This window comes from Trachypithecus francoisi, unplaced genomic scaffold (genome assembly GCF_009764315.1).
Source record: "Trachypithecus francoisi isolate TF-2019V2 unplaced genomic scaffold, Tfra_2.0 Lachesis_group5, whole genome shotgun sequence".
Lineage (NCBI taxonomy): Eukaryota > Metazoa > Chordata > Mammalia > Primates > Cercopithecidae > Trachypithecus > Trachypithecus francoisi.
The window spans coordinates 36,739,346-36,766,487 of NW_022681470.1; the positions used below are offsets into that span (position 1 = coordinate 36,739,346).

The following is a 27,142-nucleotide window of genomic DNA, read 5'->3' on the forward strand; positions in this document are numbered from 1 at the left end:
TATATCACTTTAAAAAGTATAAGAAACAAAACTTATAAAGCAACTTTGATAAGAATATTCTCTGTTACTGGTATGTATTAGGTTTCAACCCTTCAGAGACCAAGATTCGAACACCTGATGGGAAAGTGTGGCAGGAGGCTGAGTTTCAAAACATGAGTAGAGAACTGTATCGAGATTTAGCACTTCACTTTGCAGGTGAGAATAGAACTTTCTTATGTTTTGAGTGTCATACATGCTCTCTAATTTATAATGTTTACATATAAAACTGTCACCAAACTAACAATATTTTCCTTCTCTAACTGCACGGCATACTGAAGTTGTGGTGGTTTGAGGCATAAGGCTCTCTTAGCCTCTAGACTCAGCTCCAGGGTTAAAATTAGCCTACATGGTTAATGAGGCAGAAACTAGGCTATGTTTAAACTGAGGGACTTTCAGAGTTGGGACTGCCTGATTTGAAGGAAACATAGCAGAATTTAGTTGAAGTTTACTTCTGCTTAGGCCTCTGAGATCTTCAATGTAGTGATTTGTCAGGCAGCAGATAAGATACTTAACATGAGAGCAAGATACCAAAAGAAAAATAAATATTATAGGAAGGGAATAAGTTGGAATTAGAACTAAGAGGAACCCATGGAAGACTGGGAGACGGTAATAGGAAGGTCATACTAATAATGGTACATTTACAACCTACCGAATAGTGTGAGCTTGGGCAAGATGCTGAGTGGTCTTTTGTATTTTTTACGGTTGAGGAAATGGAGGCTCAAAGAGTCATTTTCCTAGGGTTGGATAGAGTAGTTAAGAATTGAAGCCAAGATTCGAAACCAACTGTGATTCTAAAGTATGAGATCTTTGTAGTAAGCCCTCATAAAGCTTCTACTAATACATTTCTGTGGCATTAAATGTCCAATCCAGTTTTCTTGCTATTATTATACAACAACACTCGATTCAGAAATTTTTTTCTCATGTGGAAAGGAAGAATAATGTAGTAGTTAAGAGCAAAGATTTTGGAATCAGCTTTCAAGGGTTCCAGTTCTGCCTCTGTCACTTATTAGTTGAGTATACTAGCTGTGTTACATAACTTCTCTTTATTGGTTTTCTCATCTGTAAAATAGGAATAATAATATACCTCATAGGATAGTATCATTATAGACTAGTAGACTATGTCAGAAGACTTTCATATTCTGCCTTCTCTCTTGTTATGGTAGATGAACTATGATGTTCCTAGCTAAGATTCACCCATCTGCTTGTGTTTTAGATTCCATTTGCTCTTATGTATTTAAGGATGTTACTTCAGCCCTGTTGCCTTTCTTTTGCATCATCAAGTTTTCCCTCTCTACCAGGTCATGCTCATCAACATACTATGTGATAATGTGCTGTTATATCAGTCATCGTAAAAGAACCCCTCTTTTGGCCTTACTTTTCTCCAGCTGCTGCTCTGTTTATTTCTTGTGTTCAGCAAAACTGCAAAAAGTTGCCTTATGCTCATTGTCTTCAATTTGTCTCCTGTCTTTCTCTTAAATCCTTTCTATAGGTGTTTGTCCCTATTTATCAAGATCATCAGTGACTTCTACATTGCTAAGTGCAATATTTAATACTAATTTGTTATCATGATCTGTCAGCAGCATGATTGATCACTTCTTCTTTGAAACTGTTCACTTGACATCTAGAATACTTTTAAGTATCTGGTTTTCCTCCTAAATCTAACTGTTATTTTTCAGTTGTTTTTTCCTAATCATCAGGATGCCCTGACCTCAGTCCTCAGTGCTTGAGCAGGCAGGCTGGCTGGCTTTCTATCTTTCTTTCTTTCTCCTCTCTCTTTTTTTTAAATTTCTTTTTTTTTTCTTACCTTCCCCCCTTCCTTTTCTTCCCTTTCTTTCATTTTCTGTCTCTCCAATCCCCCTCCCTCTACTCACTCTATTTTTCTTTCTTTTTTTAAAGCTTATCTATATACACACAGGACAAATTTATCTAGTCTCAGGTCTTTAAATGTTCCCTGTTGCTAGTGATTCCCAAAGTAATGTCTTTGGCCCACACTTCCCCTGTGAATTAACTTATATCCAGCTGCTACTTCCATGTCTCCCTTTGGATGTATAATAGATTTCTCAATCTTAATATATCCAAAATGGAACTAACTAATTAAATGTGGTCATGGTATACCCTTTAAACCTGCTACTCTGATAGTGTCTCCATGTCACTTAATTATATCCCTTTCATTGTTCAGGCCCCCAAATCTTGTCACTCTTGAGTATCACATCCGCGCCTCTTATTTTGTATGTAATGTTGTCTGAAATATACTTAGAATATAATCACTTTCACCACTTCTGTCACCACCACCTAGATCGAGGCCACCATCAGTTTCCTATCTGGATTATTCTGGTAGTCTCCTCACTGGTCTTCCTCTATCTGCTCTTCTTCTAATGAATCTGTTGTCATCATAACTTGCTAAAAATTAATTTAGATCATGTTGCTCCTTTGTTCATAATCTCTCAAAACCTTCCATCTCACTCTTGAGTGAGACCTGAAATTCTTACAGTGGCCTAAATAGCCCTACATGATCTGGCCCGTAGTTAGGTCTCTGATCCTAGTTCCTACTATCCTTTTCTTTGTTCAGTCCACTCACACTGACTTGCTTGCTGGTTTTTTTTAGATACTAGGTATGGTCCTGCTTTACAGCCTTTACTTATACTTATTTCCACTCTGTCCAGAATGCAGAACTCTACACATATTTTAAAGTACATTTATTCAGATCCATAATTGAGGTTAATTTTTTAAGCTTAACATGTGTAATCAGTTTATTTCTGCAAGTTGGATTTTTAAATAATTAGTAATAATGTATATATAAAATACCTTGACATGTTTTACTAGCATCATCATAAAGCCTTAGTTTAAGAATATTTTATTGAGTATTTTGGCAAGTTTTTATATAGAAATTTCTAAATGAAATAGGAATCTGTGAGAGTGCGCACCTCTGAGATTCTATAAAATGCAGTGATCCTGACTTGGAAAGCATTTGTGAAACTAAGTTAATTTCTCAAGAGTTTCTTAGAAGAATAAATAAATAACAAAGGATTGGAACCCAATAGTGGAGTAGTAGTAATCTTTAGATATTTTCCAACTCCTTTTTTCCATAAAAGGAGTTGATGTTGGTATTATATGGGCCATAGAAATAGCCTCAATGTAGGTTTCTTTTTCCCTTCCTGCAGTATATACTTTACACTGATTTTTCCTATAGGGGGAGGATAAGTAAGTAAGTGAGAATCATTGTTATATTTACTGTAAATGTTTCTGCTTTTCAGATGATACTTCTATAAAGGAGAAACCTGCTGAAAAAAGTAAAGAGAAGAAAGTAGTCAAGCCAGTACGAAAAGTCCAGAAAGTAGCACAGTTATCAAGTACAGAATGCAGAACAGGTTAGTTTTCTCAACAGGTCCATCCTTTTTTTTTTTAAATTGATTAATTTTTTTATTATACTTTAAATTCTGGGATACATGTGCAGAACGTGCAGGTTTGTTACACAGGGTATACACGTGCCATGGTGGTTTGCTGTACCCATCAACCCGTCATCTGCATTAGGTATTTTTCCTAATGCTATCCCTCCCCTAGCCCCCAGCCCCCGACGGGCCCCGTTGTGTAATGTTCCCCTCCCTGTGTCCATGTGTCCTCATTGTTCAGCTCCCACTTATGAGTGAGAACATGCGGTGTTTGGTTTTCTGTTCCTGTGTTTGTTTGATGAGAATGGTGGTTTCCAGCTTCATCCATGTCCCTGCAAAGGACATGAACTCATCCTTTTTTATGTGCATAGTATACCATGGTATATATGTGCCACATTTTCTTAATCCAGTCTATCATTGATGGACATTTGGGTTGGTTCCAAGTCTTTTCTATTGTGAATGGTGCTGCAATAAACATACATGTGCATGTGTCTTTATAGTAGAATGATTTATAATCCTTTGGGTATATACCCAATAATGGGATTGCTGAGTCAAATGGTATTTCTAGTTCTAGATTCTTGAGGAATTGCCACACTGTCTTCCACAATGGTTGAACTAATTTACACTCCCACCAACAGTGTAAAAGCGTTCCTATTTCTCCACATCCTCTCCAGCATCTGTTGTTTCCTGAACTTTTAATGATCACCGTTCTAACTGGCATGAGATAGTATCTCATTGTGGTTTTGATTTGCGTTTCTCTAATGACCAGTGATGATGAGTTTTTTTTCATATGTTTGTTGGCTGCATAAATGTTTTCTTTTGAGAAGTGTCTGTTCATATCGTTTGCCCACTTTTTGATGGGGTTGTTTGTTTTTTTCTTGTAAATTTGTTTAAGTTCCTTGTAGATTCTGGATGTTAGCTCTTCGTCAGATGGATAGATTGCAAAAATTTTCTCCCATTCTGTAGGTTGCCTGTTCACTCTGATGATAGTTTCTTTTGCTGTACAGAAGCTCTTTAGTTTAATTAGACCCTCTGTCAATTTTGGCTTTTGTTGCCATTGCTTTTGGTGTTTTAGTCATGAAGTCATTGCCCATGCCTGTGTCCTGAATGGTATTGCCTAGGTTTTCTTCTAGGGTTTTTATGGTTTTAGGTCTTACATTTAAGTCTTTAATCCATCTTGAAGTTAAATATTACTGTTACCAAATTTCTCATTGTTTGGCAAATATGAAAAATTAATACATTTCATGTACCGTGTGTGTGTGCACATATGTGTGTGTGTGTGTGTTAAGGTGTAATTGACATAAACTGCACATATTTAGAATGTATAGTTTGATACATTTTCATATTTTTATACATCCATGAAACCATTTGTTCACCATATGTTCATCAACGTACTGAACACATCGGTCATCCCTCCAATTTTTGTAATGATTATTTTTAATGTAAGTTAACCAGATTAAAGGTAATTTTTAGGTTGTGAAATTTATATACAAGGGGATTGTTTCTGATTTTCACTAAATCCTTTCACTTATTCTCAAAAGATAATAAATGTTGCACATCAGAACTGTGGTGTTCCATCCCATTATTGGTCAGGTGGAACTCTGAATTGATCAAGGATGGAAAGAAGATAATTCTCTAGTTCCATAACATTTTGGCCCTCATCCAGATTGCCCAGATTTATGACTAGCTTTGTTCCTTTGGTAAATGAGCTAATTTTAGTGTGCCTTGGTTTTCGCATATGTAAAATGGGAAAGCGGTAGTATTTATCCCACAGGGGTGTTGTGAGAACTAGGAGTTAATACCCCAAAGCGCTCATATGCCTGGCACTTGATAAGGACTCAGCCGTTAGCTATGACTCCGTTAATAATAGTAATTATTATTTCTAGCCATATTGAAAATGGCTATTTAGAATGTGATATTCATCTCAGTGAGTAATTTGGGCCAAGAGAGTGGAGAAAGTTGGGAACCTGTCACTATCAATTTAGAGACATTCTAAATTCATTCATTCATTCATTCATTCTACAAATATTAATATTTTTGAGCATTTGCTGTATGTGAGGTACTGTGCTGTACTAAACTTAGACAATACATTGGTAAGCAAGATGCATCTAGCTGCTGCCTTCATGGAGCTTATAGTCTTGTCAGGAAATAGATATGTGGTTACAATAAAGTATGATGAGTGCTGCGGTAAGAGGTCACAGGATGTTATGAGAACACCAGGGCAAAACTGATGGGGTGCTGGTTTTGATCAGACTTCCGGTTTTCTAGTCATACGCTAATCAGTAGAATGGCGGATAACACATTCTGTGACGCCCATTGTTAACTTTAGATGTCATCATAGAGTGACACTTGCTATATACAGATGAAAAAATAAAATGTTACAAAAACCTGAGTTATCTGAGCATTAACAATTACATTTTATTTTACTTTATTTTTTGAGATAGTCTTGCTCTGTCACTCAAGCTGGTATATAGTGGCACAGTCTTGGCTCACTGTAATCTCCGCCTCCTGGGTTCAATTGATTCTTGTGCCTCAGCCTCCCGAGTAGCTGGAATGACAGGCATGTGCCACCACGCCCGCCTAATTTTTGTATTTTTAGTAGAGATGGGGTTTTGCCATGTTGGCCAGGCTGGTCTTGAACTCCTGGCCTCAAGCAATACGACTGTCTTAGCCTCCCAAAGTGTTAGGATTACGGGCATGAGCCATTGCACCCCGGCAATAATTACATTTTTAAAAAGTATTGTGTTTCATGTGGCATTACATAATACTGTTTTCAGAAGCATAGTAGACCACTAAAACTTAGGAACACTGATCTTGAATTGTATTCATCCAGTTTTGTGGTAGGCTAATTCTCATATATGCACTGTGGCAATGAGCTAGATAGAGAGTCATTAAATGTGTTAAAGCTGTATTAATAGTTTATGTAGTGAAAGTCCTTTTTTTTTTTTTTTAAACCAGTGACTGTGTGTAACTCTTCCAGAAAGTTAGAATTTAGAAATAATCACTCAGCATATTCAGATGCCAACATGTATAAATAACTACCCAACGTATTTGTGGTTGCTTGTTTTTGATTCAGAAAATCAGACTGAAATTGAAGAGAAGCCTGTTCTCTCATTTTACATAAGAACATAAAGTTTCTTATAAATAGATTGAGCAGTATACTTAAAACCCTTTAAATATTTTAGGTCAACTGTATAAGGTTAATAACAAGGTGCAAAAACATTTCTAAAGTAAACAGCACACATTAAAACTCACCTTTTTATAACTGATGTTTTTATTAAAATGATACTTCCGTTTAAACTTATAAATTAAAGCCCTTTTTAAAGAAACTCTAAATGGAATGTCTTTTATTATAAATACAATAAAATAGCATCACAGACAGCTGGGAAAATAGAAGAAAACAGATAAAACCACTATCCAGACTTAAATAAAGAACAAGTATTACTTTGTATGTTTCCTTACATTCATTTTAAAATTGTAATAGTATGTTATGGTAATCACTGTTTATGTAAATTTTTTTGTATATGTAAAATTTCATTGATTTTTGCATCTTCTCAGAGGAACATTTGTATTGTTTCTTGTGAAAATTGTGCTTTGTAATAGCCACACAATATTCTAGTAGAAATAGTAATTATTCACCATTATTCAGTATTTAGTTACTTCTGATAGTATAAAAATGATACAGTCAACATTTTCATTTATTTTTTTCTTTCTTTTAGATTATTTATATTGTATAAGTTTCTGTTTGTTGGATCATTGATCAAGGGGAATGAATACTGTTGGGTCCCTGACACATAATCCCATGTTTGCCTTTTTTTTTTTTTTTTAAAGAAACTATACCCACTTATATTTCAGCAAGTAATGTATAGGCAGGATGATTTTATTATAATTTTACCAGCATTGGCTATTAATGTAAAAATGTTTACAATAATTTAATTAGGCTTGAAATGCTACTACATTATTTTCATTGTCATTCTATTTCTTCCTTCCTTTCTTTTCTTTCTTTCTTTCTTTTTTTTTGGAGGCAGGATCTCACTCAGTGTCCCAGGCTGGAGCGCAGTGGCATGATCTTAGCTGACTGTATCCTTGAACTCCTGGGTTCAAGTGATCCTCCCACCTCAGCCTCGTGGGTAGCTGTGACTACAGGCACGCATCACTGTACCCAGCTAATTTTTTTTTAACCTTAATTCTTTGTAGAGACAGGATCTTGCTGTGTTTCCAAGCTGGATTCGAACTCCTGGCCCCAAGCATTTCTCTTGCCTCAGCCTCTCAAAGTGCTGGGATTACAGGCATGAGCCACCAGGCCTGACCTCTATTTCTTATCTTATTTTGCATTTAAACACTTTTATTCCATGTTTATTTTTTGTAGTTTCTATTTTGTAAACAGTCTTTTATTTCATTTTTTTTTTAGTCACTGTCTATTTTGAGATGATTGCTTAATTTTTAATTTCTTACATTCTGAAGCTAGTGGATGAAGATCCTTTTTTCTCCTGGTAAACAGTTGTATTTATTGAATCACTTATTTTTTTGAATTTTTATGATGTGAGGACCTTTTAAAATGATTATACTTTTTAAATGTTACTGTTTTGTACATAGAAAAATGGTGTGTACTTTTGGTATATACCTGTAAAATATAATGTGAAAGTCCCTGTAATACCATCCCCTTCAAAAGTAATCATTGTTAACTCTTTGTTATATGTTTCCTCAAAAATTTTTACATGTTCTTTGATTAAGTCTTTTTTTTTTTTTTAGCAAACGTATTATTTTATCATGTGCCATGTATGGTGCTAGATATTGGTAAACCAAACACTGTTGTGTGTTAAGACGTATTTTTGTTTTGTCAAATTTGCTGCCTTAGTTCTTTTTTTTTGAGATGGTGTCTTGCTCTGTCGCCAGGCTAGAGTGCAGTGGGGTGTGATCTCAGCTCACTGCAACCTCTGCTGCTTGGGTTCAAGCGATTCTCGTGTCTCAGCCTCCTTGGTAGCTGGGATTATTATAGGCACCCTCCACCACGCCTGGCTAATTTTTTGTATTTTTAGTACAGACAGGGTTTCGCCATGTTGTCCGGGCCGGTCTTGTGCCTTAGTTCTTGAGGTTTAGGAATCATTGTTTGGTACTTAACTTTCAAAGCATTTTACATTTATTTCAGATGTGTGGGTAAATCAAGATATAAACAAACGGTTAACTGACTTGGGGAGGTTAGGGTTTAACAATATCATTATTTGTAAATCGTTTGACCTTGACAGATAAGCATAAGATTAATAATAAAACCTGTATGGTTGAGTAGATACACTTCTTACAATTAAAATTTAAGTTTTAATTTCAGTGCAATGTATTTTTTTAGGTAGTAGTCATCTTATAAGTACATCTTCTTGGCGAGATGGACAAAAATTAGTAAAGAAGATTCTGGGACCTGCACCCAGAATGGAGCCAAAACAGCAAAGAACAGCATCAAGTGACAGAGGTGGAAGAGAAAGAACTGTTAAATCTGGTAAGTAGCTATAATTAAAATTGTTGAGAAAACAATTAAAAATTGCTATCAAGTACTCAGAGAAGGAAAAAGTACTCTTAAGAATGTGTTAGGACTTTATAATTTTGAATGTAGCTCAAAAAAGAAAAAAATGTTCTATTGGGCTTGTTTATGGATAATATCTGCATATAGGTGTTATGTTCATCTTTATGAATAATTTTGTTTATGTTGTATTAATTACATTTAGCTGTCATTGTGAATATGAAAGCATTATTTTAATGAAATCATATTAGACTTTTAGGGACCTTAGAGAGAATCAAGTCCAACCTGGTTCATCCCAACATATTCAAGCAAACATGTACAAACATTCACAAGGTTGGATTTTTTTATTTGACAGATTAGGGAAACAGGCTCCGAAAGAGAAGTGATTTTTCCCATGGGTATGTAGTCAGTGGGTGTCAGATTTGGTGGCAGAACTGTTTAGTTTGACCCTCAAGTCCACTGTTTTTCTCCTATCAAAGTTTCTTGAGTGAGCACTATTTCAAATAACTACTTTTTTCATGAACACTAATTTTGAGAAGTGAAATAAATACTCATATGCCAGTTTTTCTTTTTAGCAGCCAAATTTGTTTCAATTTAATGTGAACTTCTGGAGTGGATTCAGTAAGATGCAGTTGCAACTATAATTTGGCATATAGAAGTCAATGTACATATATAATACTTTGTATTTGGGCCTCTTTACTTTTATCTAGCTTATAAATACGCTCATGTGTATTCTCAGTCTAAAGCCATGTTACCAGATATTTGATGATAACATGTTTTATTTTCCTGAATATTTTAAGTTTTTCCATCCTTCACTGGAGAGTTGTAGAGGCTTAACATTTATTCAACAAATATTTACTGAGTGCCCACTACATAGTAGGCACTGCTGTAATCTCTTGGGCTTCAAAATAAGCAAAATAGACCCAAATCCCTGGCTCTGTAGAAGCAGCATTCTAGTAAAAGGAATCATTATATTATTCATATGTTTCTTGCTAAACTTTGCCCATTTTCTCTGGAAATAGGGTAAAATACACACAATTTTAAGAATATTTGAGCATTTGTTATATAGATGTTTAAAAATGTAAATGTGATCAGATGAGAGACTAATGCTAATCTTTTCCTTATATCAATGGGAAATACAAAGTTTCAGAAATCCTTTGATAAACTTGTCTGAACATAGTGCCATTTCATGTAATTATGAAATGGATCAGTGTTGTAGAATTTTCAGAAAAACTAATATTTTCAGTGCCATTATTATTTGGCATATGCAGTCTGGTCTTTGCAAAATTTTAAAAAATATATTTTTTAGGATTATTAAGACATTTCCATTTCCTTGCTTCTCATTGGGATGCCTTCCACTAAAAAGACTGTTGACTTTTTAAACAGCCTTTTGAGAGAAATAGTAACATTGAATATATATATGAGAGAAAAATCGAAATGCTAAATATTCATAACAACCATAAGAGCTATCCTTTTTTTCCAGAAATATTTCAAGCCGTATTTAAAAACAAACCAAGGAAATATAGTTTTTCGGAAGACTGAAATTCTTTTACTGCTAAAAAGGGAAGCTTTTCTTTCCTTTTATAATGTTCTTCAGAAGACTATAGGATATTTGAATTTGAGTTTAAGTTAAAATGAAATTCTCTAATTTTCTTGTTAATGCAGTTAAATCTTAGGAATGAGTATAGAATTTCACTATATCACTAACAGTTCATACTTTGCAGGGGGTCACATTGGAAGAGCAGAATCTGATCCCAGGTTGGACATTTTACATAGACATCTTCAACGAAACTCAGAACGTTCAAGAAGTAAATCTCGGTCTGAAAATAATATAAAGAAACTAGCTTCATCTCTTCCAGATAATAAGCAGGAGGAAAATACTGCCTTAAATAAGGACTTTTTACCTGTTGAAATTCGTGGCATTCTTGATGACCTACAGCTAGATTCTACAGCTCACACTGCAAAGCAAGATACTGGAGAGTTACAGAATCAGAAGTCATCAGCACCAGTACACGCTCCTAGGAGTCACAGCCCAGTAAAAAGAAAACCTGACAAAATAACAGCTAATGAGGATCCCCCTGTTATTTCTAAAAGGCGCCACTATGACACAGACGAGGTACGACAGTACATTGTTAGGCAGCAAGAGGAAAGGAAGAGAAAGCAAAATGAAGAGAAGAAGGCTCAAAAGGAGGCTACAGAACAGAAAAACAAACGATTACAAGAGCTCTACCGGAAGCAGAAAGAAGCCTTTACTAAAGTGAAAAATGTGCCTCCTTCTGAGTCATCAGCAACTAGGCGACTACAGGAGACTTACTCCAAATTGCTACTAGAAAAGACCTTGCTTGAAGAGCCGTCTCATCAACATGTTACGCAGGAAACACAGGTAATAGTAGTGACATATACAAAGGAGAGTCATTCATGGTTAGGAAACGCTTATTTGCTATACTGTTTAAACGTTACCCATCATTCCTAGTATGCTCAGATAATACTAATAAAAATCATGGCCTTCATGAAGTGTATTAAATATGAGGAGTAATGTGATAAATGTGATGGAAAATAAAAGCTGAATTAAGAATTTCCTACAGTGATTGTGACTGATTTATTTTCCTCTCATCATTGCTATTAGTTAAATCCCTGCATAGTTTTCATTGTAGTGCTGAACAGATACAGTTGACCCTTGAACAGTGTGGGGATTGGAGTGGCAACCCCTTTGCAGTTGAAAATTCACATGTAACTTTTGATTCTCCAAAAACTAATTAACTAATAGCCAACTGTTGACCGGAAGCCTTATAACATAATGTTGATTAACACATGTTTTATATGTTGTCTATATTATACACTGTATTCTTGCAGTGAAATACACTAAAGAAAATGTTATTAAGGAAATCATAAGGAAGAGAAAATATATTGACTATTCATTAAGTGGAAGTGGATCATCAAGGTCTTTATCCTCGTCATCTTCATGTTGAATAGGCTGAGAGGAGGAGGAAGAGGAGGAGTTGGTCTTGCTGTCTCAAGGGTGGCAGAGGCAAAAGAGGTAGAGGTGGAAGTGGAGGTAGGAGGTGTGCACCACCATGCCTGGGAAATTGTTTATTTTTTGTAGAGACAGGGTCGCACTGTGTTGCCCATGCTGGTCTTGAACACCTGGACTCAAGTGATCCTCCCACTTCAGCCTCCCAAAGAGCGTGGCTCCCTGTTGGATTTTAGATGGCATTTAGCTATTAGTAACGTTTGTTTTTAAGACAAAATAAATTTTAATTGGTTTTGAGAAAAAAACCCGTACATTTTATGATCTTTGTAGAGCTGAGGTGACTTAATGTTTATCTTAGGTGCTACCTGAATATATCTTTGTGATAGAACTCATATAAATTTGATGTCCTTTTCTCCTAGGCCAAACCAGGGTATCAGCCATCTGGAGAATCTGACAAAGAAAACAAAATGCAGGAACGTCCCCCAAGTGCATCTTCCAGTAGTGACATGTCTCTCTCAGAACCTCCACAGCCTCTTGCAAGGTAAAAAGGGAAGAATGAAAGATGATTAAGTTCTTTCTTTTCATGAAATTTAGTGGAGTGGTCTGTGTTCAGTGAATTTTGTTGACCTTTGTGAACAAGAGGGCAGAGAGGTTTATTTAGAAATTGGTTCATATCTTCTGAAATTTAAGCATAGTGCACATCTGTACTTACTGTATGCCCTAGGCCAATTGTTCAAATTTTACCTTTTAATGTAAATGTCAGTTTCTTTTACAGCTGGAAGCACTCTTGCCTTCACAATAAAAGTGTGTTGGATGAATGAATGACAATGGAATTTTAAAGTGTTTGTGGTTAATAATTTTCAGACAGGATTTCTGTGTCCACTGCTATTTAAGATTTCTTCTTAAGTGTAAGAACAATTTATCCATTGTACTTTCAAGAGCTACCTTTGGATATGCTTGTGAACATACTAATAAGGACTAGGGAGGGATCTGATTTGATTTCAGATAGTCAACAGACTATTTTACCTTAAATTTTCTTAAGAGATTTTTTTTGCTGTAATATATTGTTTACAATAAAGTAAACAAAAAAACTGAGTTTGGAAGTAAAGGTGATGTTTAGATTATGTGGTTATAAATTATACTTTGTAATAATAACCATTTTGGAAAGGGAAAGATTTTGAAACTCTTTTTTTTTTTTTCTTTTTTGAGATGGAGTCTCGCTCTGTCGCCCAGGCTGGAGTGCAGTGGCCGGATCTCAGCTCACTGCAAGCTCCGCCTCCCGGGTTCACGCCATTCTCCTGCCTCAGCCTCCCGAGTAGCTGGTACTACAGGCGCCCGCCACCTCGCCCGGCTAGTTTTTTTGTATTTTTTAGTAGAGACGGGGGTTTCACCGTGTTAGCCAGGATGGTCTCGATCTCCTGACCTCGTGATCCGCCCGTCTTGGCCTCCCAAAGTGCTGGGATTACAGGCTTGAGCTACTGCGCCCGGCCTTGAAACTCTTTGAGAATGCATAAATAGAAATCAAAATCACTATCCAATTTTGGGTTACAGGGTTTTTTTTGGAGACAGGGGTTCACTCTCTTGCCCAGATTGGAGTGCAGTGGCGCAATCTTGGTTCACTGCAACCTCCACCTCCCACGCTCAAGCAATTCTCTTGCCTCAACTTCATGCATAGCTGGGATTACAGGCATGTGCCACTACCACCTTGCTAATTTTGTGTTTTTAGTAGAGACGGCGTTTCACCATCTTGGCCGGGCTGGTCTTAAACTCCTGACCTCAAGTGATCCACCCACCTCGGCCTCCCAAAGTGCTGGGATTACAGGCGTGAGCCACTGCACCTGGCCCACATAGTCCTTTTTTTACCCCATTGTCCCTAGAATAATACTGTCAATAAAAATAGCTAACATTTATTAGTGTTTCTTAGATTTCAGGCAATGATCTAAGTTCTTTGCATATATTATCTTTTTTAACCCTTGTAACTCCTTGAGTTAGGTACTGTTGTTATTCCTGTTTTACAGAAGAGGTAATTGAGGCCTAAAGAGCCTTCTCAAAGGTCGAAACATTAATGATAGAGATAGGCTTTAATTTAGCCAGTGTGACTCTAGAAACCTGTGCTTTAACTACTCTACATACTACTCCCCAAAAGTGAAATATTTCATATGTTTTGCTTAAGGTTCTAAATACATTTCAAACTTTAAGTGTAAATAACATTTTTGTTTTGAATTTGAATGCTTTTATTTATTTATTTACTTATTTTTCTAAGTGTCATCTCTGGAGAGGATTGAATGCTTTTAGATAGGTGATACTTTCTAGTTCACCTCAGTCTTATTATTGTTGTCAGACATACCCTGCTATATTAATGTCTCCAATTTTTACCTTTCTCTGAATGTCCTTCTAATTTTAAACAAGTTATCCAATATTAAAAGCAAACCAAACACAAACAAATCTAGTATTAGACCATACTACCTTGTATCAGTTCCTCGCTTTTCTTTTAATATCCAACTTCTTTGGCTTGTGATGTCTAACTTATTGTGTCCACTTTCTTGCTACCCAATTCCTGAGCTCCCCCATTCCGTTAGTAGTTTTAGCATAACTTTATGTTTAAAAGCATGCTACTTTTTGCTGAAAATTTGGCATTTCTTTTCCTTGCTCTTCATATCCTATTGTGTTAGCTACCTGGAAAAGTCCAGATTCCATATCTGACCTTGAAAACTGAAGATCCAACTTAACAGTCACTTTCCTTGGCTAGCAGAGTTAATTACTTCTTCATCTATACCCTACTGAACTTTTTAAATCTTTGTTTTAGTATTTGTGATGTCTTATTTTAGCTGTTTGTTTATTAGTCTGTCATCCATGCTAGATCTTGAGATCCTAAAGTGTAACAATTAAGCCTTTTTACTTGTTTTTAATTTGGAGACAGGGTCTTGCTTTTTCACACAGGCTGGAGTGCAGTGGCATGATCATAGCTCACTGCAGCCTCAACCTCTTAGATTCAAGTGATCCTCCCACCTCAGCCTCCCAAGTAGCTACGACTGTAGGCATGCACCACCATGCCTGGCTAATTTTTATTTTATTTTTTGTGGAGATGAGGAGCTTGCTATGTTGCCCAGACTGGTCTTGAACTTCTGGCCTCAAGTGATTGATTTTTCTGCCTCAGCCTCCCAAGTAGGTAGGATTACAGGTGTGAGCTACCATGCCCAGCTCAGGATTAACTGGATAAAGTGTATCCATTTTTGTCTCCTGTTTCTCTGCCATCAACATAGCACCTGCTGTAAAATTGGCATTCTAAATACTTGAATTTAAAGCTCTTGGATTTTTATTCATCAGTATCTTTTTTTTTTTGGAAGCATCAAAGTCCATGAGGCATTTTATTTGTAAATGTATGTATTACATCCCTAGAAAAAGAATCCCAGGATTTTCCCTCCTGTGTGTTTTCGTCTTACTTCTTCATGGTCCATGATGCCAGCTGAGGTTGCCAGTACAATGAAACCAAACTGGTGGGATGGAAGCAGGTTATTCTGCCATTTTTCTAGATCTTTGAGTTGCACATCAAATCTGGGGCTGATCACTCCACACTTGTTTAGCCTGCCTGTAAGGTTCACAACAATTTTCCCAGCTCTGTGATCATCAATGATTTCAAATTTGCCAATGTAACCATGCTTCATCATCACAGTGAGAAACTGGACGATGACTTTGGAGCACGGCCTAATAAGCACCTGGCGTTTGCCTCTCTTTTCGGCATTGTTGATGCTCTTGAGAGCATCAGCCAGGACATTCGTGCGCACCATTGTGGAAGCGCGGAAAGATGGCGGAAAGGGCAGTATCTTTTATATTATAACTTCCTTTGTATTCCCATTACTACCAGCTTAGTTTAGGCCCCAGTAACCTCACACTTTGCATTTGTAATAACCTATATTCTAAGGCATAGAATCTGTGCTCTAGTCTTTCTTCCTTCATTCTAATGACATGCTTTTCAACTTCTTATTGTCCTGGTTACCCCCCTTCAGATGACTTATTTTAATCCAGTTGCAGAACTTTACATTTATCCATATTAGTTGGTTTAAGATTGCAGCCTATAAAAATAAATTTGTCTCATAATTTGGTCATTTGTTGGGTCAGCCATGCCTCCCAACTTTATGTCATCTGCAAGTTTGATAAGCATACCTTTATGTCATCATCCTAAAATAATGGACAAGACCAAGGACAAAGCCTCATGTTGTTGTCCTTTTTTTTTTTTTTTTTTTTTTTTTTTTGAGACAGTCTTAACTGTGTCTCCCAGCTGGAGTGCAGTGGCACCATCTCGGGCACTGCATCCTCCACCTCTCAGGTTCAAGTGATACTTGTGCCTTAACCTCCCAAGTACCTGGGACTACAGGCATATGCCACCGTGCCCAGCTAATTTTTTTTGTATTTGTAGTAGAGATGGAGTTTCGCCATTTTGCCCAGGCTGATCTCAAACTCTTGGCCTCAAGTCATCTGCCTGCTTCAGCCTTCCAAAGTGCTGGGGTTACAGGCATCAGCCACTGTTCCTGGCCTGTTCCTCTAAGGGTCTTCTTAGTAGTTGATGTCGTCCTGTAATCTCTCTGTAGTATCCCTTAATACAGAGGAAGTCTATGGTCTAGAGATATAGGTAAATACACATAATGTTGTTTAGGACATCTTTATTCTGTTTCTAGACTTAATGGATACCCTACCCTGTGTATTTATATTTATAGTTGCATATTTATAGTTGGCACTCATAGTTTTGCATTTAATTGTTTCACATTCATTAATTTTTCACAAGTATTAGTAGGTTATAATAACCTCCCTGTTTAGCATGTACATTGTTAAACATAAGTGTTCAGCATATAGTAAATATTTGTTGATTAGAATAATCTGTATCATGTCTACATTAATATTTAGCAATTTTAAGCATTTCTCTTTTATGTAATGTTGTTTTAAAAACTATAATTAGTATTGTAAGGAATTTTGTTTATAGAATTTTAAAGATCTTATTGCCTTCTTTTAAATAGTTTTTTTAAAAATATAGCATCTTAGTTAAAAAAAGCAGTTTGCAAAACAGTATATATGGTAAAATCCCATTTTTGTACAAACAATACCACCAAAACATAATGTACACATAGAAAAATGTTTGGAAGGATATAATTCTAAATGAAATATTAACAGTGCCTCTTTTTTATTGTTTTGCTGAATGATCTTTATCTTTTTTATGTTTTTTATCTGTCCTTATTTTGTTGCAGTGCATACTCACTACTCTTATAATCAGACAAAAACAAAACTTTTTTTAAATGATGGTTTAGTTAGCTAACATATTGTGACTTTCATTTCCAGAAAAGACTTGATGGAATCTACATGGATGCAGCCTGACAGATTGAGCCCACAAGTTCACCATTCTCAACCACAGCCTTTTGCTGCAACAGCTGGAAGTTTACTCTCCCATCTCTTGAGTCTAGAGCATGTAGGAATTTTGCATAAGGATTTTGAATCTATTTTACCAACCAGAAAGAATCATAATATGGCTTCAAGGCCATTAACTTTTACACCTCAACCATATGTGACCTCACCAGCTACTTATACAGATGCCTTGTTAAAACCTAGTGCCAGTCAATATAAGAGTAAACTGGATCGTATTGAAGCCTTGAAAGCAACAGCTGCTTCTTTGTCCAGCAGAATTGAAAGTGAAGCCAAGAAATTAGCTGGGGCCAATATTAACTATGGGTCAGCATGGAACACTGAGTATGATGTGCAGCAGGCACCTCAAGAAGATGGACCTTGGACCAAGGCTGTAACTCCACCTGTGAAAGATGATACTGAAGATGTTTTCTCTGCCAGAATTCAGAAGATGCTGGGAACCTGTGTATCTCATGCAACTTTTGATGATGATCTTCCTGGTGTAGGCAATCTCAGTGAATTTAAAAAGCTTCCTGAGATGATAAGACCTCAGAGTGCCATATCAAGCTTTAGAGTGAGATCCCCTGGTCCCAGACCAGAAGGGCTACTGGCACAGTTATGTAAAAGGCAGACTGACTCTTCTAGCTCTGATATGCAAGCCTGTTCTCAAGACAAAGCCAAAATATCTCTTGGTTCTAGCATAGATTCAGTCAGTGAAGGGCCTCTTCTTAGTGAGGGGAGTCTCTCCGAAGAAGAGGGAGAGCAGCATGGACGGCCCCTTTTGAAAGTAGCAGAAATTTTAAAAGAAAAGGAATTTTGTGCTGGAGAAAGAAATAGTCATGAACCCATCAAAGAGTTTCAGAAAGAAGCTGAAAAATTCTTGCCACTTTTTGGGCACGTAGGTGGGACACAAAGCAAAGGGCCATGGGAAGAACTGGCAAAGGGAAGCCCACATAGCGTCATTAATATTTTTACAAAATCCTATCAGTTATATGGAAAAGGTGAGAAAAATAAGTATAGCTTGTACTATTTGTATATTAAGATGAATTATAATTTCTGTACAAGATATATACTTTAGTACACATTTTTCATTGAGTGGATAATGGAGACATTATTGTCCGTATTAGTCATCTTCTAAATTTCCTGCAAGCCTCAAATAGAGTATTAGTAATTTAATCTTTAAGATTTCATTTAAAAATTGTTATTGTCATAAAATAATAGTTGACTGGTAATTGTAGAAATTTTTATCTAGTTCAGAGAAATTCATAGATGATGTTCAGGATTAGATATATATCACATATATACTACATTTTCTGTGACCATAGTTATGTACTTCTATAGAAACTAAGTATAAGCTGGGCACGGTGGCTCACACCTGTAATCCCAGGACTTTCAGAGTCCAAGGCAGGCGGATCACTTGAGGTTAGGAGTTCAAGACCAGCCTGGCCAACATGGTGAAACCCCGCCTCTACTAACAATACAAAAAAAATTTAGCTGGGTGTGGTGGCATGCAACTGTAATCCCAGCTACTCGGGAGGCTGAGGCATGAGAACCGTTTGAACCTGGGAGGCAGACATTGCCGTGAGCTGAGATCATGCCACTGCACTCCAGCCTGGGCGACAGAGTGAGACTCCATCTCAAAAAAAAAAAAAAAAAGAAACTAAGTATGTTTCTTACCACAGTGGTGATTTGTGAATTCTTGGGAATATAGGAATCAAGAATTGAGAGGGATAACGGGATAACTGTAGTAACATTTCTAATATGAAAACAACTCTATTAATGTTTGTTAAAACTAGTTTGAATAGCAATCAGACTTTGAACAGTAACGTAGCTATATATTTGATTCCTGAAACAATGACTTCTAACGTTCCCTTCTTATCCCTGAAATCCTGTAACACAGCTTTCCTTTTCTATGATAGACTCAATTCCCTCAAGTCCCTTTCTCTATCCTTCCTGCTATATATGGAATCTGCCCATTTTATAGTAACATTATCTTAGAATTTCCGGATCGGAGATTTCCCCTCTATATAGTGAATGTATTTCATATGTTCCTCTTATGCTCAACTGGGTATCACATTGCTTTTTCCTAGAATTCATATTTAGGTATTTCTTAATGGTCTTGTATAGACCTTCATATGCTATTGCTTTCTTTTGTTTAGCCACATTTCTATTAGTGGTAATTTTAAATTTGTTTTGATTTGAAAGTTATTTTGATTTCTTTTGATGAAAGTAAAGTGCTTAAATCAACATCTTTTTTTATAAGAAAATTGTTTCTTCTTAAGTTCTATTAAATGTTCATTAAGATTTTATAGTTAAACTAAAATATTTAGAGATGAAATGAGAATGAAATGTTACCTGCAATTTGCTTTAGAATAGTCTGGGGGGTGGTAGATGAAGGTAGTAGGAGGTTTATTTGAAACTAGATTGGTGATGTATTGGTCATTGTTGAAGCTGGATGATGAATACTTCGGTTTCATTATACTAATCTCCCTGTTTTTATGTATGTTTTAAATTTTCCTAATAAAAAGCTTTAAAAAAGTATCGTTGGATATAAAGGTAAATAGAAAAGAAGCACTATTAAAGGAAACTAAAATGTCCCTAAGCCCATATTGCTAATCTCCATGTATGGGATGCTTTTCTTATAGTTTCTTGATTTTCATTTTTAACCATGTTTCAATTATTACTTTTGCCAGGGTTTGAAGACAAGTTGGACAGAGGAACATCAACATCACGGCCTTTGAATGCCACCACAACTCCTCTAAGCAGTGTTTCATATGAAGATGATTTTGTCTCCTCTCCAGGGAGTGGGACTTTGACAGAAAAAAAGTCAACTCTTGAACCTCAGTAAGAAAATATTGGCAATATGGAATAAACTCTGAAGAGTGAGAAAATGTACAAATGAGAACTCTGGTCTGAATATTAGCAAAGTTTTGCTTGTTTAAAGATACATATAGAGGCTGCACATCGTAGTGGAAATCCAGGGCATGGGGCTCTGGATCCAGACTGCCTTTGTTTAAATCCAGGCTCTCCTGATTATTAGTTGTTTGTATTTATGCACATTACTTAGCCATCCTATGCTTCTGCTTCCTTCTCTGTAAAATGGGGACATTAATAGTACCTGCCTGCCTCATAGAGTTGTTATGAGTATTAAATGAAATATAATGAGGCTAAGGCACGAAAATTGCTTGAACCTGGGAGTTGGAAGTTGCAGTGAGCCGAGATTGCACCACTGCACTCCAGCCTGGGTGACAAAACTAGAGCCTATCTCAAAAAAAGAAAGAAAAAAATAAATCACATACTTAGAACAGGACCTGGCACATAGTAAGCAGAGTATAGGTTATTAAATCAGTCCATGAATTCCCAGTAGAGTATTGGAGTATTGGGAAATTAGTCCATGGTATACTAACATAAAAAGCTTGAGAAATGGTTTTCTGTGATAGAATTGAGGAAGATCAGATAGATACGTGACTCCATGGTTCCAAATAATAAGTAATTTTCTTTATAATCAAGAAAACATTGAAAAATTTGCAAAGCTTTGAAAAACAATAATTATAATGATTATAACGTCTGATAATTATTGAGCACTTAGTGTGCAAGACACTGAAAAGACTGAAAGACTTTACCTATATTAACTCATTTTTATAATAGCCTGATGTGGAAAGTATTGTTATTACCATTTCTGTTTTAGAGAGCAAACTGAAGCAGAGGTTAAATTACTTGTACATAGTCACATAATAAGTGAATCAGACTTTGTTGGAGAGAATTTTCTCCCTATATTTTGCTACCATATACATTTATCTATAATTATTCATACTTAATATCATCTTTTTCAAATATTACAAATTATAATCCATGTAAAATTATTAGGTAATCTTATAAAAATTAGTTAAATCTAATTAGATTAGGAATAGGTATGAAAATTACATGAGAAAAAGCATAGTTTTAAGTTTTGAGCTCTAAGGAAAATATCAAATTTTTAAATAAAAACTTTGAATGATTTAATTATGGTGACATTTAATATCACCAATCAATATGATTTGATGCATTTTATTTCCAGGTAGAGGAAGAACATGTTAAGTTATTGTTCTCCATAAGATTATAAGAGGAGAAATAGTTATAATATATAAATTATAAATTTGAATAGAAATTGAGGCCATATTTTCCAGTATTCAACATTATATACTTTTCTCTGAATATTAGTTTTTATTGGTTTCACTTACCTGAGATTTTTCTTAGTAACAAATTGAACCATAGGGAACAATCCAGGTTGGTGGTGGTTAAAAAAATTAATAATAAAGTGGAAGCCATCTTTGATTATAGTTATATTCTTCTAGTGATTAAATAGATTTTTAAATATCTTTAATTTAGCTGTGTTGTAAGACTTTTCTTTCTAGAACTGCTATTATTTATTCTTTGACAGTAGCACTTTAGGCCCCCAGGAGGACCATTCTAACAGAAAGTCTGCCTGTGATCCTTCCTCTGTGGATGTTACCTCCCAGCATTCATCAGGACCCCAGTCTGCTGCATCGTCTCGTTCATCTACTTCTTCTAAAGGAAAGAAAGGAAAAAAGGAAAAGACAGAATGTAAGTGGAATTCCACATGGTAACTTTTTCTCTTACCAATGATTTTGTTGTAGTAATCTAAAGTTGTGATTTGATCCCATAAGAAGTTAGAATTTCTTACAGTAATGTTATTAACTTTCATATTTATCATTATAGTACTGCCTTTTGATATATAACATTATGAATCTTTTCCTTAATACAAAAGGAATACATTTGCAGTGATACAAAATTAAAAATTAGAGGCCAGGCGCGGTGGCTTAAGCCTGTAATCCCAGCACTTTGGGAGGCCGAGACGGGTGGATCACGAGGTCAGGAGATCGAGACCATCCTGGCCTACACGGTGAAACCCCATCTCTACTAAAAAATACAAAAAACTAGCCGGGTGAGATGGCGGGCGCCTGTAGTCCCAGCTACTCGGGAGGCTGAGGCAGGAGAATGGTGTAAACCCGGGAGGCGGAGCTTGCAGTGAGCCGAGATCGCGCCACTGCACTCCAGCCTGGGCGACGGAGCGAGACTCCGTCTCAAAAAAAAAAAAAATTAAAAATTAGAGCTAAACACTCTTCAAGGAAAGACAAATTTCCTTTGAGCCTTCTGTTCAGAGATTAACTACTATTAACATTTTTGATGTATACATAAAATTATACACACACGACTTTATTTTAAAAACAAATGTAAATAATTGCTTTGCAGTTGGGTTTTTAAAAAAACTTAATAGTGTATACATCTCTGAGTATCATTAAATATAATACCCAGATTTCCTTATCTATAAAATAGAGATAATAGATACTTTATATAGTAATTTTCAAGCTCATATGAAGTTAAGGGAGATAATGTGTACATTCTGGTACCCAGCACGGTAGTTGACTCATTGGCATTCAGTAAATATTTTTGAATAATTGAGATATCCTTCAATGTCCTCATTTCTACTCTTGGCTTAAATTTGCTCCACAGGCCAATGGAGACGGATAATCGCTGTATAAAGTGATTAGGCAAAGGCTTTGTAAACTCACAGGGTGGTGTCTAGCTACGGGAATGATTTTGCTTCTTGCTTCCAAAAATGTTTTTTTCTGGAAGCTGGAAGCTGTCATTCTCAGCAGACTAACACAGGAACAGAAAACCAAACACCGTGTGTTCTCATTCATAAGTGGGAGTTGAACAATGCAAACACACGGACACGGGGAAGGGATCATCACACACTGGGACCTGTCGGGGTTGGGGGGCAAGGGAAGGGAGAGCATTAGGACAAATACCTAATGCATGCGGGGCTTAAAACCTAGATGATGGGTTGATAGATGTAGCAAACCACCATGGCTCATGTATACCTCTGTAACAAACCTGCACGTTCTGCACATGTATCCCAGAACATAAAAAATAAATACATAAAATAAATCCTGCTTGTTGAGCTAAAAGGCTTCAGGGGGTGGAAGGAACAGGAATAGGAGGAAGACATCAATAAATATAGAAACCTATATTTTAAAAGTAAATCACCTCTAGTTCTTTCTCTTAGAGATAACGGACGTTAACATTCAGACCAGCCTGACCAATATGGTGAAACGCTGTCTCTAAAGGTACAAAAATTAGCCAGGCATGATGGTGGGTGTCTATAATCCCAGCTACGCGGGAGGCTGAGGCGGGAGGATCGCTTGAACCCAGGAGGCAGAGGTTGCAGTGAGCCGAGATTGCACCATTGCACTCCAGCCTGAGCGAGACTCCGTCTCAAAAAAAAAAAAAAAGTATTTATTTTATTTATTTCATTTTATCTTATTTATTTTGCAGAGACGAGGGCCTCACTTTGTTGCCCAGGCTGGTCTCAAACTCCTGGGCTCAAGCAATCCTTCTGCCTCAGCCTCCCAAAATGTTGTGATTATAGGCATGAGCCACTGCCCTCTGCCTATTTTAATTGTGGTAAAATATACATAACATAAAATCTATCATTTTAACCATTTTCAAATACACAGTTCAGTGACATTAAGTACGTGCACATTATTGTTGCAAGCATCACCACTGTCACTCCAGAAATTTTTCATATTCCCCTGCTGAACTCTGTACCCAGTAAGTAATAACTCCATTCCTCTGTTCATCATCCGCTGGTAACCACTCTTGTGTTTTCTGTCCCTATGAATTTGACTACCCTAGGTACTTCATATAAATGGAATAATACAGTATTTGTCTTTTTTATCTGGCTTATTTCACTTAGCATAATATCTGACTCACCGTTCATCTATGTACAGCATGTATCAGAATTTACTTTTATTGCTGAATAATATTCCATGCTGTGTATATGCCATATTTTGTTTGTCCATTAATCTGTTGGTGGACATTTTGGTATTTTCCACCTTTTAGCTATTGTGAATGATGTTGCTATGAACACTGGTGTACAAATACCCTATTTGAATCCCTGCTTTAACCCAGATACAGAATTGCTAGATCAAATGGTAATGATTACCATGTTTAATTATTTGAGGAACTGCCATAATGTTTTCTATAGCAGCTGTACCATTTTACATTCCTACCAGCAATACACAGGGTTCTATTTTGTCTACATTTATGCCAACACTTCATATTTTCTGCTTTTTTGTTAATAGGACATCCTAATGGGTGTGAAATGTTAACATTTTTAGTAAGAGTCCTTCCAGACAATTTGTAGGCACACACAAATAAGAAATTTTATGTGTATGGGATCACATTTTACATGCAGTTTTATTCTGTCTGTGGGGTATGGGTATCTTTTTTTGTCAGTAAATATGGATTACTATTTGTAAGGATTACCCACTAAACAAACTCTAGACCCATTAAGTAACAATACTATTCTGTTTTTGCTTTTTTGTTTTGTTTTTTGAGTTAGGGTCTCATTCTGTCACCCAGGCTGGAGTACAGTGGTGTGATCACAGCTTATGGCTCGCCGTAGCCTCAACATCCTGGGCTCCATCAATCCTTCCACCTCAGCCTCCCAAGTAGCTGGGATTACAGGCACACACCACCCCACGTGGCTAATTTTTCCTTTTTTTTGTAGCGACGGCTTCTGCCATAATATCAGGGCTGGTCTCAAACTCCTGGGCTTAAGCAAACCACCTGTTTTAGCTTCCCAGACTGCTGGGATTATAGCCGTGAGCCACCACACCTGGCTTGTTATTTGAATATATTATAATTTATTTAACTGTTTCCCCGTTGCTGGATATTTAGGTTATTTTCTTTTTTCTTTATTCTATTATAAATACTACTGCATTGAATATCCTTGTAAATACATCTTTATGCATTAGTCGGGTTTTTTCCTATAGGGGAAGATCCTAGAGGTGAGATAATGGGGCAAATAATATGCTATGTTTAAAATGTGGTACATTTTGCCAAGTAGCCTTTCAGAAAGTTAGTGCCAGTTTATACTTCCAATGAGAGTGCTAGGAGAAATTATTTTTAAATCGTTAACCTAATACAAGCAGTTGGAAGTGTTCTGGAAGTCTTTGTAGGACATTTAGACATCATTTTACCAGCACTTCCCAAACTCTGTATTTTCTTGTGAAATATAAGTTTAGTGGTATAGACTGTTTCTTAAGTGTTCTGAGAATAAAAGAGCTCCATGGTTCCATAAATTTGGGAAATTCTTTTAGAGTGAAACAAGATTCTTTCCTGTAAGACTCAAAAACACTGTAAATATGCTAGTGCATTACTTATTTTAGGATAAGGATGAGGCTGTATTATGAAGCATTTTCCAGGTGTATTTTGACCACAGAATCATCAATCATCATTTTATGGCATTAGAATTCAGCTGAACACAGTTTGGGAAATGCTGATCTTGCTCAATTCTTTTATTTTGCAATTGTTAGTGTTGGCTAAGTTAGTGTCTCACCTAAGGTCACTAACTTGTTATTGGCAAAGCCCAGATTCTGACTTCTGACTCCCAAATCCAGTCTGTCTTCTGCTATGGTATACTGCACAATTTTAAAATATCATGATATAGGCTGGGCATGGTAGCTTACTCCTGTAATCCCAGCATTTTGTGAGGCTGAGAGGGGTGGATCATTTGATGCAGGAGTTCAAACTCCTGTAGTTCGAGACCAGCCTGGGCAACATGATGAAGCCCTGTCTTTAGAAAAAATAGAAAAATTATCCAGGCATGGTGGCACACACATGTAGCCCCAGCTATTGGAGAGGCTCAGGTGGAAGGATCAGTTGAGCCCCTGAAATTGAGGCTACAGTGAGCCATGATCATGCTACTGCACTCCAGCCTGGGCAACAGAGCAAGACCTGTCTCAAAAAAAAGAAAAAATTGTGATATATTGAGTATATGTGTATTAATAATATGATTTAATGTAGGTTTAAAACATTATCATCTAAAACAGATTAGATGAAGTATAGGTAGTGTTTTGTGGCTTTCAGTTTCCCTAATCCTCACCTGCAGTACCAGAAAAATCCTGATAGATGTCACTTTCCACAGCATCTTCTTAAATTGTTTCTCCTTCATCCCCAAGTTCTAAAATCAGTGTGATTTTAATTGTATATGCTCCATCTGGTGGTGAAAAAGAGTGTCTGCACTCTCTGTACAAAAATTTACCCAGTGTAGTTGAAAGTAGTTGGTAGATTAAAGTGGTAATCCTAGGAAGAAAAAATTTTGCTTTAAGATATGGAATATGGCTTTACTTGGCAATCTTTTAATGTCAGGGCATTTTCTTTTCATATGGGTCCCTTGATTGGAGTGTAGGCCTTTCTTGCACAGAACGTTATCTTGTCTATAATTTCTAGTTGTTTAAAGTCAAGAAGAAACTTTAAATTGTGTATGTATTGTCAACAAACAATATTAAGTGAATAAATCATTCTTACTATGAAAGCAGTGCAGCTTTATTGTAGAAAAATTAGCGATAATCAGTATTAACAGCTTGCTTCTAGCCTCGGGATCCTAAATAGACTTTATAATAGAGTCCTTTCTATTTGATTAATAATATTCTGTTTCAGGTGTACAGTTCAGTGGCATTAAGCACATTTATACTGTTACACAACCATCCCCACCACTCAGCTTCAGAACTTTCTGTTTCCCGTACTGAAGCTCTGTATCCATTCAATAATAACTGTCCGTTCCTCCATCCCTTCAGTTCTGGCAATCACCATTCTAACTTTCTGTCTCTATGATTTTTCACTAGGGAATTTAACCATTTTCAAGTGTACAGTTCATTAGCATTAAATACATTCACATTGTTTTGCCATCGTGATCACTATCTATCTCCAGAACATTTTCATCATCCCAAACTAAAATCTATACCCGTTCAAAAATAACTCTCATTCTCT

The 27,142-nt window shown here is 36.3% G+C and overlaps 2 protein-coding genes across 8 annotated transcripts in view; one reads left to right on the forward strand and one right to left on the reverse strand.

Moving 5' to 3' along the window:
- Nucleotides 1-27,142, forward strand: part of CEP350 (centrosomal protein 350) — a 163,318-nt gene that overhangs the window by 49,631 nt on the left and 86,545 nt on the right. For 5 of the 7 annotated variants that reach the window (XM_033196367.1, XM_033196370.1, XM_033196371.1 and 2 more), the window contains 8 exons: nucleotides 82-195; nucleotides 3,294-3,407; nucleotides 8,773-8,919; nucleotides 10,665-11,323; nucleotides 12,331-12,452; nucleotides 17,243-18,303; nucleotides 19,996-20,146; nucleotides 21,723-21,886. In XM_033196367.1, coding sequence (XP_033052258.1) covers nucleotides 82-195; nucleotides 3,294-3,407; nucleotides 8,773-8,919; nucleotides 10,665-11,323; nucleotides 12,331-12,452; nucleotides 17,243-18,303; nucleotides 19,996-20,146; nucleotides 21,723-21,886 — 2,532 coding nt within the window. The remainder of the gene's footprint in view (nucleotides 1-81; nucleotides 196-3,293; nucleotides 3,408-8,772; nucleotides 8,920-10,664; nucleotides 11,324-12,330; nucleotides 12,453-17,242; nucleotides 18,304-19,995; nucleotides 20,147-21,722; nucleotides 21,887-27,142) is intronic. The other 2 variants (XM_033196373.1, XM_033196374.1) reach the window with 2 other exon arrangements.
- On the reverse strand, nucleotides 15,266-15,736 carry LOC117074686 (40S ribosomal protein S15a-like). Its single transcript, XM_033196393.1, has one exon. The coding sequence runs from the start codon at nucleotides 15,697-15,699 to the stop codon at nucleotides 15,307-15,309; it is 393 nt and encodes a 130-aa protein (XP_033052284.1). The 5' UTR covers nucleotides 15,700-15,736; the 3' UTR covers nucleotides 15,266-15,306.